At 43.0% G+C, this 12,421-nt stretch overlaps 1 protein-coding gene across 4 annotated transcripts in view; it reads left to right on the forward strand.

Annotated features, from left to right (window-relative positions):
* Positions 1–12,421, forward strand: part of Wdfy4 (WDFY family member 4) — a 282,996-nt gene that overhangs the window by 238,645 nt on the left and 31,930 nt on the right. For all 4 annotated transcript variants that reach the window (XM_046446708.2, XM_046446712.2, XM_046446710.2 and 1 more), the window contains exons 48-51: positions 4,504–4,546; positions 5,465–5,584; positions 7,522–7,639; positions 8,556–8,665. In XM_046446708.2, coding sequence (XP_046302664.1) covers positions 4,504–4,546; positions 5,465–5,584; positions 7,522–7,639; positions 8,556–8,665 — 391 coding nt within the window. The remainder of the gene's footprint in view (positions 1–4,503; positions 4,547–5,464; positions 5,585–7,521; positions 7,640–8,555; positions 8,666–12,421) is intronic.

Raw genomic sequence — 12,421 nt, forward strand, 5'->3', positions numbered from 1 at the left:
TTAGAAATTGCATATGTAGAAATAGAATCTAAAAAATGCTCTAATTTTCTCCACATGAAGAAGTGTCTGTTTTAGATCAGACATGAACAAGAAAAGAAATAAAATAATTAGAAAATAAATAAAATAAATAATTTTAAATCCAAAATTAATCCAGGCAATAAAACTTTTGGAAAGTACAAAAAAAAGCAAAATAGAATAACTTTAATTTAGTAATATTTAAAAAAAAATTAAATAAGACAACTATAAAAACTTTGAATGTATGAGCAACACTATTTTATATTTTTAGTCCCAGAATAAAATAAATCACTTAATTCATACAGTTGTTGAATTATCAAATAGAGATATCTAGAAAATTAAAAATTAGTCAAAATTCTATGCCCAGTATATTTCTAATTATAATATACATAAAATGTATAATTCAAATTAGAAAATAATCAGCATGAAAATCATAAAACTCAAATCAGCAAAATTAAAGTCAATATTTTAAAGGAGAAATAATACATAAGAAGATAAATATGTTGTTAAACAGATATGTAAGCCCTTATAAAAATTAAAAACACTTGTAATTTTAGCAGCTAGATGTAACTTTATGTTATTCAAACACCCTGACTGGTTAATACATCTACAGCATCATGCAAAAACAATTCGGTAAATTCACTAATGCTCATTTTTTTACTGAATATCAACAAATATATGCCAATTACTGTCATTTTCAGGTAGCTGATTTTTAATGCAATCAAAACTAAGATTTTTTTATGTGTGTTTTTATTGTTTTGCTTGTTTCTTTCTTTCTTTTGTGTTTTGTTTTTTTCCCCCTTCTAAGAAAAGAGCTTGGTCTTCAGAGTCAGGGCCCTTGGTCAAATCTGGTCCTAGCAGGAACTGTGTGCTCAATATGTCATTCACAGGTATCTGCTCTGCTGGACCTTTGGGTGGACATCAATAAATAATTTCCCTGGTCTGTATACTATTTCCTCACCCTCAACCTATTTCCTCATAGTAGATGAAAATAATGGCAATTTAATTAGGTTTCCCCATCCTAGCCCAAACCCACTAGCAGACATGCATTTCCAGTTTCACAAGATGAATGACATTTCTTCTCATTGTGGTTTGTGTTTTCTGAACACCTCTTAGCTTAGGAATCATGTCCCTCCGCCACTCACTAGTCCATTCCACCACATCCTCATAACTGTTTTTCAAATAGGTAACAAATGTGGAGAGGAAGAGGGACATGGAGAAGGGTCTGTTTTAGCTCAGAAGCCCAGGTTTATCTGTGTGCCTTCCTCGGATGTTTTCCAGGTTGGGCTAGACCTAGATTCCTAGTTGCAGAGATAATGGGGAGATGTAGAAGAGACTCCCAGCATCCCTCCTGGGTCGGGAGGGTATAGCCTCAGACAAGTCCCTTGGTAAATGCCATTTGGTCTGGGAACTAACCTGCTGCCTCTCAAGGCCCAACTATAGGCTGCTGCCAGCTACATTAGGGAAGGTGAGAGTTTGGGGGACTGGGCCTTTGGCTCACTCCTCACTGCCATCCATTCCAGAAGCCTGGCTTCCAGGGACCGTGGAAGGTGTTGGTTAGGTGGAACTGTTCCAAGGAAGCAGTCAAAACACAACCATGAGACCAACCAAGGGCACCAACACTATGGTGCTGGATGTCAGAAAGGCCCCAAGGCCACCTGGCAGCAGTGCTTATTTCCAAAGCACTTCTCAGACATGAAGGTCATAGATATGATCACCAACAAAGCCGAATGGGTCAAAATCAACCCTCAGTATAAGAATTTGAACTGATCTATCTACCGAGAAACCATGAAGTTCTAATTTGGAGATTGTCTTCTCATGTTGGGACGCTATCCAGCAGAGGATGGACAGTGATGTCTGGAGATGAAAAGCAGGTAGAGGGGTTGACAGGATGTCCTCTGTGAAACCCAGGACTGGCACCTCAGGCTAGGCAGAATAACCTCCCTAGTGTCACTGGCTTTCTTTGAGTTCTTTTGTTCTTTTAAACTTGACTCCAAGTTGCCCAAGGGCCTAGATGCTTGTCCTATAACTCAGAACAGACTCCCCAGCAAACCCTGGAAACGCCTTTCACATGGTGCCTACCAGGTTGACAAAACAGAAGATCTGATTCATAGGTTGCAGTTATTCCAAGATCGCCCAGAAAAGTCTTGGCAGAACTGAGCAGGTGTTGACCAGAAACAGGCCCATATTCTTGCCATCACATTCTTCTTTCTCCCAGAGTAGAAAAGAATATCCCCCAATCTTGGACAGTCTGCCAGAATATCAACTATTGAGGAAGCTCTGTGCCTGAACCTGTACTAGTCTTTTCTAGACCCACTATCATACTTGAGTGTGGTCAGCATGCTGGAAGGATGAGATTACAGCAGCTCAGAGAGGGTTGGTGTCTTGTCCAAGGTCCACCAGTCAACCGGTAGAGGTTCAATTTGGATCCAGGTTTTCCTAACTCCAAATCCAGAACTCTTTGCTACACTGATTCCCTCAAAACTCAGGGGGGCTTAGAAAGCCAAGAGCCCTCTCTGATATCTTGTTTAATCTAAAATGTACCTGATAATGATGGACAATGCAGTTTACCACCTCTTAAAGAAATATTTTTCATTACTTACCAGATATTTATGATATTCCCATGGACCATTTCAGGAGTTCTTTAGTTTTTCTCAGATTAATATAATTTTTTAAAAAAAGAATTTTAAAAAAGTAGGACTCACATTTGGTTAGATGTCTTGGCACCAAATGGTAAGTGGTACCAGAAATGGCGGCTCTTCCTTGTAATCCACAGCCAATGATATGAGAAATGGGATGGGAAATGCCTTTTTATTCCACACAGCATTCCACCTGATGGCAACATCACAAATGACCACAGGTAAAATTCTAGAATCTTTTCTTAAAGGCTGTTCTCATTTCCTGGATTCTGACAGGCCACCCCCTGCTTTGCAACTAGCACCCTAAATTGGACCATATTATTTCTTCTAATTTGTTATTCTGGTTATTGCTTTCCTGGAAAAAGAAAAGGATCAAATAGATGGTTTTTCTGTTGGGGAGGAAGAGGGAAATTCCAGCCCTGAAGTTACTTTCTGATTACGGAAAATCTGCCAAGAACAGAATTGAATGCAGACAGATGGGCAACTCAAGACAGATGATATGATGGTGGAGCTGGAATGGCAAGATGAAGAGCTGTGGTCTTCTGGGGGCACTTGGGCATCCAGGCTTGTATAGACTGGGGCCTGGGTGGGGTCCTGACAGGCCTGGAATGATGCATGGAGTGTGTAGTGGGATGGGGTCTGTGGGAATCTATACGAACTATGGCAGAGAGAATGGATAGAATAAAGAGGTGTGATTTGATTTGATTTGGTGAAACATACTGAGCAGAGACCCAGTCTTGGGAATGGAAGGAGTGTCTCATGGAGACAGAGGTAGGGGGAAACAGTTGGAAAAGGAAACAAAGAGCACTGTGGAGCCTGAGGAACTGGATTCTGCAAATCCCTGCTGAATGAAAAGGAAATTTCAGGTGGAGAGGGCTCCTTCCCCACGCCCTTCCCAACATTGTACTTTGCTATAATTTTGTACTCTTTCCTTCAGATCAGCCATGGTTCAAATTGTATGTCTTTATTGTAGAAGTATAAATTGGTACGGCCTTTAAGAGAATGATTTGGCATTACATAGTAAAATTGAAAACCCTCATATTTCTTTATGAGAAATCTGTCTCATGGATATACTCACAAAAGTGCCAGAAATTTATGTCCAAAGATGGTCATGGAAACATCAGAGAACAAAGCCAGCCCCAGGGTGGCAGTTCAGTCAGTTATGATCATGCCATGATCATACTGATCATGAACAAACTCAATAGAGCAATATGAGCTGATCTCCAGGAGTCCAGGAGTGTTGTTGAGCAAGTAAGGCAACAAGGAGAATTGTAGGTGTGGTATGATTCCAGGTATGAGCAATTACAAATAAAATAATGCAAGCATATAGGCAGGCATTCGGGTAAGACTTTTCGGGATGATATACCAGAAGCCATTAACTGTGGATACTTCCTTAAGAGAAGCAGTGGTTTGGAGATTCATCTTATATTTCATGGTCTTCCATGGTGTTTGCATTTTTTTAAACCACATAGCTACATTATATTCAATGTCCAAAGATGGGGTAGGGGCCAAGGGAGGCTGAGATGTGGCTGTGGGAAATCCATTGTGGGTTGGGAGGAAGGGCCCTGAATCTTCTTCTGCAAGCCCAGAGAGTGTCTTCAAAAGCTACAGTTAAGGCAGCAGCACATGCTGAAGTCTTATGAGAGGGACAGTAACTGCAAGAATCTAACCTTTGGTAAGGTGGGACAGTGGTCTCACTGTCCTAGTGCCTGAGAGCTTCCATGTGCTTCGGGAAGCCCCAGGCTTTCCTGAATGTCCTGGCCCCCTGAAGTTGCTGAAAGCCCCCCTTTCCTCATTCATGTGCATGCCTTGGAATATTTGGTGACCACCATAATTTTTTATCCCACAGGAAATACCCCAGCTTCGACAGGACGATGCTGCAGAGGTGGCAGGTATGGTGGCTCCTCTGGAGGGAAATCCTGTGGGAATGCAAATCAGAAAATAACTCAAGCCCCAGTGATAAGAGAGAGAGAATATGCAGATTAATTAAGAAAGGAGCTTGTGTCTTTAATTCACCAAAATGTCCCATATCTTTCCCTGACAAGAGTTCAGTGACGGAAGGTGATTCTTGAGCATTTGGGGAGTGTGTGTGTGTGTGAGTGTGTGTGTGTGTGTGTGTGTGAGTGTGTGTGTGTGTGTGTGTGTGTGAGAGAGAGAGAGAGATGTATACTGTGGGTGCCTCTGTGTGCACACTCCCCTTCCCTGAAGATAAACACATATACACACACTTTGGAGAAGGGTGGTGAATACCAAGGGTCACTTCTTGTTCTGGGGAAGATACACATAGCTCCTGGTCTGGATGGGCTGATCTTCAACTCGGGTTTCTCAGTGAGGAAAGGATCCCACGAGAGCCAGTCCTGGAGATCATGAAGTGATTAGAAAGTAGCTGTTGGTCACTGGCATCCAAAATGCTCCCCACATTCCCCCAGCTTATTTTTCTCATGGTATAAGGGTCAGCAGAGAGTCCACCCACAGTATTTGTGTTAATGTTTCAATAAACTTTTGAGAATCACATCTGATAGTTAACACAAAAGAATGCTTTGTCTTTGGGTTAGAATTGCTGAACTATATTTTCTTTCTCTGGCCAACATAGTTTCCTGCATGTACTTGCTTCAGTTCATATTGAAATCAGTGTGTGCCATGTTTAGTTGGTGGCTGAGGCACAAGATATGGAGGAAACTACCCAGGTACCTGCTGCCTGTCCTCACTAATAGAGCCAGGGTCTCCAGCTGAGGCTGAGGGCTAGAGGCTATGGCCTCCAGAGGATATCAGACATATTTGGTTTATTCTTACTTTGTTTCTTCTGGTAGAAAAGGGACATCAGCAATTTTGAGTACCTCATGTACCTCAACACCCTGGCTGGGAGGACCTACAATGACTACATGCAGTATCCAGTATTTCCCTGGGTCCTTGCTGACTACACCTCAGAGGTAAGGCATTCTCATGGATGCTACACAAGTGTTCTGAGGTTTCCTTACCCCAATAGCCAGAGTCAGCACACAGAACCTCCACTGGGAGGTTCAGTTACCTGAACTTGGGTATTTGGGCCTAAAGCCTAAGTGCTCCTGACACTATGATAGCCTTTGGGCTTTAGCTGGGTTTCTGTCCCAGACCCATTTGTGGAGTGATCATTGCCTAACATGAGCCGCAGAGGGCCCCTGGCTTATGCTCATCGAATAAGGTAAATGCTGCCCATTTACTGAAATACCATCATGTACCAACACTGGCGGCATGCTACAGTTACAGGTGAGATGGTCCATGGAATTTGTTTCCCAAACCAACATATGGGGGACAGGGGTAGAGAAAAAGACAAGGACCCACTCTGCCCATAACTTCTATAATTGAGATGATGACATCTGGGATTCACTCAGGATCTGGGATCTGGACTCTCATATGTAGTCATAGGGGAGGCTGATGTCAACTCCAGGCCACTTATCAATTTGGCCTCCATCCTTGGACCTCAGCAGGCAGAGAAGGGGGAAGAGAAAACTACATAGCTGGACCAAAGTGATAGATGTGTCTGTGCAAGGGCAGCAAGGCCATGGAACAGGGTCCTGACCACTCAGACTCTGGTCATGGGCACCAGGTGTTGGGCTGTGTGTGATGGACAGGAGATGGTGGGCCATTGGTTTAGACCAGCCTGTCCAGTCCTGCCTGGGATTGCTTGATGGTTTAGACCAGCCTGGTCAGTCCTGCCTGGGATGCTTGAATGGCAGAGATTTGAGAGAGGGAGACTCAGTCTTCTGTGAGGTCTCATTCCCACTTAAGACATTGAATGCAGCAAAGATATTCTCACAAGATACGTATTAATTTTTATCATACTGATGGACCATCAGAGGCCAACATATTTCAAATACGAAACTTACAAACTCCAACTTTAATGCACCCATTGCAAGTTGGTGGTTATTTTGTAAATCTTTTCTGTTTAACCCATACCCTATATTTAAAATTTTAATGACTTACCAGTATCTAAAAATTGAGAAATTTGTTCTAAAAATCTGAATTTCCAGTATGTTTCAAAAAAATCAGGAGATCTGGCCACTTTGATCAATTCTGACCAGTAAGATCAACTGAAGCTGAGCTTAGATCTCCACATGGCTCCTCCAGCGCCTGGAGTTGGCGCTGCTTCCCTCTCCCACCCTGGCCTGTCTTTCACAGACATTTGAGATGGTGACATCCCTAATCCTGGTAGAGCTGCAGTGACTCACTGCTAGTGAGAAGAGAGGGTTATAAAGAAACAAGTCCTCCTGAAAAGAAACACAAACTCCTGGAAGAGTCAGCATTCTATTAACACAGAGAAGATTTCTGCTAAAAGGAAATGTCTCTTAGGACACCTGGCCCTGAAACTCTTCATGTCTCCACCATCATGGGCAGAGGCAAGCATTACCTGTTTTTGTTGCCCAGAGGGAGTGGGCCTTAGAAAAATGAAAGTGTTCCTCTCATTCCCTCCCCCCAAACAGATGGCTTCTAGCTTCCTATGAAATCAGTTTGATTCTAAGCAGGGACCCTGAACTACTTGAGTAAATCACTCCATGAGGGCAGAAGCCAAATGGCTTATAGACAATAGGAATTCTTTTTGAAAGTCTCTTTTTGGTATTAGGTGGTCATGTTCTGATCTGGGTCAACTTGGAACAGGTTCAGTATGAACTCAATCTTCCCCTCCTCTTATTTCTCATCTCTCCCCTATTAAGTCTTTGTGGATCAATGGCTTCAGGGCTATAAAACCCTAGTTTGCCAGCTAATCACCAGAGGAGGGTCAGACCAGATGACAATAAACCAATAAAGGGAACCATAAAACTAAAGAGCGTGGCTCTTGGGGCACAAGAGGGTTGGGGGAGTTAACTCCAACTGTACATCTGCCTTCTAGGTGTTGAACTTGACAAATCCCAAGACTTTCCGGGATCTTTCAAAACCCATGGGGGCTCAGACCAAGGAAAGAAAGCTGAAATTTATCCAGAGGTTTAAAGAAGTCGAAAAGACTGAAGGTGGGTAAATTCCAGCTTGATTTTTTTGTGCAATTTTATTTATTTGAATGCCTTGAAATTATGATGACTAGTGTGATTGCCTAGCTTGCAAATTATTGCATTTGAATAGAGAACTCTCTAATCCAGTGGTTAGCACCCTGGCTACATGGAAGAATCACCTGGAAGAGCTTTTTTAAAAAGTCTTCCAGGTGCGGTGGTGCATGCCTGTAATCCCAGCAACTTGGGAGGCTGAAGAAGAGGCCAGCCTCAGCAACTTAGTGAGACCCTGTGCCAAAAGAAAAAATAAAAAGGGCTGAGGATGCAGCTCCATGGTAGAGCACCCCTGAGTTCAATTGACAGCAACTAACACACACACACACACACACACACACACACACACACAACTGAAGTCCAGATCTCACCTCTAAAAATTCTCATTTAAATAATTTTTGTGGTGTCACACAGCCTGGGTGATTCTAATGCACATGCCAAATGGAGCAATCTCATGCTAACAGCTAGTAATTCCATACCCAAGAGCAGGCAAAGGCGGAAGAACTAATATCAATTCAGCCCTTTCTCTATGTGAGGTCCATGCCAATGTATGTTCATGTACACAGTGGTCCATTCCAAAGAGTGGTGAGCTAAACTCAGAGAGTTTAAAACAACAGCCTCAAAATTGCAGTGCTTACGTTTGATTGGCTCTTGAACACAGTTCCCAAACTTTGTCCATTTGTTCATTACCTTTATAATTTTTGCCACATTTCTAAGTCAACCAGACTTTTATTGCCTGATGTTTTAATTTAAATCTAATCATTTCCTAAACTTAAGGAATGTATTTTTTAAAAATTATGTTCTCAAGCACAGGGTAGCCTGCGTGTCTGCTACCTGCACCAACACATGTAGGGAAGCAGCACTCAGGCATGTCCTTTTATTGCAGGAGACATGACCTTCCAGTGCCACTACTGCACTCACTACTCCTCAGCCATCATCGTCGCTTCCTACCTGGTCCGGATGCCACCCTTCACCCAGGCTTTCTGCTCTCTGCAGGTGAGCTTCTGTCCACTCTCCCTACACATACATGTGTGCATGTGTGCATGCAATCACACACACACACACACACAGCTGTATTGTAGACTAGGGCCTAGGCTTGGACAAGATGGGAACTCCTCTGCTAAAAATTCAGTCTTTAGCCAGTGATTCCCACTTGACATTGGCTCCTGGATTCTGGTCCCTCCAGCCAAGGCAAGCTGTTCTTCATCAGTGATACTTGCACATCTGACCCAACAGAGTCTTGAAAAAAAAAAAAAGAAAAGCTAAAAAATATCAAGAAATAAAAGATATTTAAAAAACCCTTAACATAAATAAGATGTACTAGAAAAGGAAAGCAGGAAGCTTGGAGACGAGAAAAGCAAGCAATCAAAGATTAGAAAAATAAACACAAGAAAGAACAATGAAAAGAATATGACTCAAGAGCTCAGAATGCATAAATCTGTGCTAAGTACAAGCTGAAAGGTTCCAAAGAACAAACAGAATATTTGAAAATCAAAACCACCAACTAACCCAGAGAAGGAAACTAACCAACTTACCCACCCATAAACTAACAAACCACAATGCCAGCTTCAAGTTGCCAGGTATCGCAAATAAAAACACAGGATGTCTTGTTAAATTTGGATTCCACAGAGACTGCTTTTCAGATGAACAGTGATTTATATTAAAAAATTATCTGTTGTTTATCTGAAATTTAAATTTAACTGGGCCTCCGTGTTTTACCTAGTAACTTAAGGAAGCTGGAGGTAAGCCAGTCTGACTACCAAGTGGGTAGTAGTGTCCAAGACCTATGGGATTTCTAAGGGAGAGTCCCTTATGGGACTTGTGAGGGTGCCAAGAGGTATGTCTCCTCTCTTCCCTTCGCCTCTCCGTCACTGGGATTCTGCATGCTAGGAAGCTGTTACCCCGGAGGCACAGCTTGTGAATGTGGGAAACACTCAGCCTGGCTGCAGCAGGAATACAACACAGGGTCAGGTTTATGGCTGACCTGATCTGGGGCTCACCAAGGTCCCATGGAGAGGAAGGCATGAGCCACATGGGCAACAGGCCTCTGTTCATACACTGATGACTGACACCTAAGCCACATCTCAGAGAAGCATGAGTGCCCCAGGAACTGTGAGTTTAGGTCTACAAATTCTGATTTAGGTCTGACCTCACCAGCAAGATCACTCATTGTAGTCACTCAGAGGACATTGACTCTGAGAGGTAATAGGCCACCCTGGGTCAGCACTAAAGGTAGCTCCTATACTCTGGGAAGGAATGGGTTGGGCAAGGTCAAGGCGTTTTCTCCAACAAAGAGCAAAACCCTGCTGTCTTCTGTTTCTTGGCACAGGCTTCTTTGACGGCATAGCTCGTCTAGACATTGTATAACCCCCTTTCCCTGGAAATTCGCTCAAAAATAATAAGTGTGCTTCCCCTGAGCCTTTCTCAGGCAACAAGCATTTTAAGTAAGTTTGGTTTGGAGAATGAATGGTCCCAGAGCTGTACCCCATGCCAGGAATCCCATCCAGATGTTGCTCATTAATCCTCAAGAAATGATGATCATTGTTGACGATGATAGTGATGGATTCCGTTACTGCTTTCCATCCAGGGATTTTAAATGTTTCAGTGTGCTGAATGCTTTCAAAGTTTCCCCATGCCCCTTTGGTTGGATGCATCAAAGCCAGAAGTCCCAGCTCTACCTGTTGCTAAGGGTCTTTTCACAAAGGGAGGAGATGGAGTGAAATTGAGACAGTTTTGGATGTGAGATTTATATCCCAGCTCTGCCACTTAATAGATACAAAACCTTCTGCAAGTATTTTACCTCTGGAAATGAGGGTTAATTATGCACATCTCACTGGGCTGTTGAGAAGATTAAATGAGAAATTGTGGGGAAAGCCCCTAGCTCAGGTGATCAATCACTGCGAGTTCCCTTCTTCCCTCTGCAATCAGCCAGATCTAATCTGAGTAGGCCTGAACTTTTTCAAGCTGGTCTCCTCTGGTTTAAGCTAATTTAAGGCAGTCTGGACTTCATCAAAGTATTTCAATGTAGCAAGAGCCAGACTGAACAGGTGCTGTGAACCCAGGAGGACATTTGGGTAATGGCCACTTTCAAGCTAATCACTATTGTGAGCTTATTTTAGTTAGTTTAATCCATTGGTGATGAGGCCAAACTAGTTTGAGAGGATCTAAATCAGTGTGAGATGGTCAGAGCCAACTTCATAAGCTTTTAGATGGTACCAGTGCAGTGGTGTTAGTGTGAGCCCTTTGGAACCCTGTGTTGAAGTCTGATATGACTTGAGGTACTTTTTTGGCTCAAGCCTGTCTTTGGCCAACTAGCCCATCCAAGTTGAGATCATCTGGGCTCTCTAGGTGTGCCTCTGGATCTATCTCACCTTCCTACCTTTGAAGGACTCTTTTGTGGGTCATAACTGCTCTAAGCCTTTGGAACCAAAAGAAGAACCAGGCATCTTCTGCTTTTTCCTTAGAACAAATGACGAGTTTTAGCTCTTTTTAAAGGAATAGGTACACAGACTATGGAAATATGCCCAAATTAACTTTGGGAGTCCTGGCTATCAATGGACCTCTTTAGGAATGTTCTAGCATTATTCTGAAGTCAGGCTCTTCCCTCCAGCCCTCTCACCTCCTAGGGGGCAGGCCTGTTTCTTCTCAAAACACTTTTGCTTTGCCCCCATGCAATGACAGGAAAGGGCTTCCCACAGGCTCAGTAGCCTGAAGAGCTGACTATCAACCTGTGTATAACATGGACTGTGCAGTGAGGAAGCGTGAGAAGGTGGGGAGGCTTTCTGCAGCTACTGGAGACCAGAGCTATTGTACATATGAGTGTCAGCATCAGACAGTGCACCCTTTTCCATCCTGCACTAAGCAAATTGTGCCTCTCACCTGCTAGTATGAATCAGCCAGAGTTGAGACATGTGCACTACTGGCTGGGGCTCTGGGCCCAGGGGACTCAGGACCTGCTGAGCTCTGCTTTGCTGTTTGACTTTGAGCAGAGGTCTTTCTCTGGAACTGGTTTCCTTATTTGCAAATAAAGGAAGTGGGTGAGATGCTGCCTCTGAAAGCCCTTTCTTAATAGCATGAGCTGTTAAGAAAGTACTTCCTGTGTTCCTGGATGGTGCCAAGTACTCTACATGTACTATTTACATTGTTTCCTTACTTTCTTTTTGTGGTTAAATATAGAACATAACATGTACCCTTACATTTTCAAATGTGGACCTCAGTGGTACATCACCAACTCTCACCACAATCCATATCCAGAACTTTTTAATCTGCTTGAGCTAAAACTGTACCCATTAAACACTAACTCTTCAAACATCCCTCTCCTGGCAACCCTTACTCTACTTTCTGTCTATGAATTTGACTATTCTGTCATATAAGTGAAATCATACAGTATTTATTCTTTTGTTACTGGCTTCTTGTGCTTAGCAAATGTCCTCAAGATGGATCCATGTCACAGCATGTGCCAGAATCCCCTAAGCCTGGATAACATTCCATCATGTATATCTACCACACTTGGTGTATCCGTTTATCTGTCAGTGGACATTTGGATGGCTTCTCCCTTTTGACTATCATGAAGAATGCCGTCAGGAACATTGTTGTGCCTTCCACATACCATTATCTCAGGAGACCCCCAGGAGGCTGGGAGGCAGCATTATGATGAGTCTTGATTTCCTCAGTCTCTGGGAGGTTGTGTTGCTGGCTGAGTTTCCTCAGGAAATGGCAATGCAGATGTGATAAATTCTAGCCCTGGGGACA

Source organism: Marmota monax, unplaced genomic scaffold (genome assembly GCF_021218885.2).
Source record: "Marmota monax isolate L192 unplaced genomic scaffold, Marmota_monax_Labrador192_F-V1.1 WCK01_AAM20220418_F8-fsc00207, whole genome shotgun sequence".
In the NCBI taxonomy this organism is placed as follows: domain Eukaryota; kingdom Metazoa; phylum Chordata; class Mammalia; order Rodentia; family Sciuridae; genus Marmota; species Marmota monax.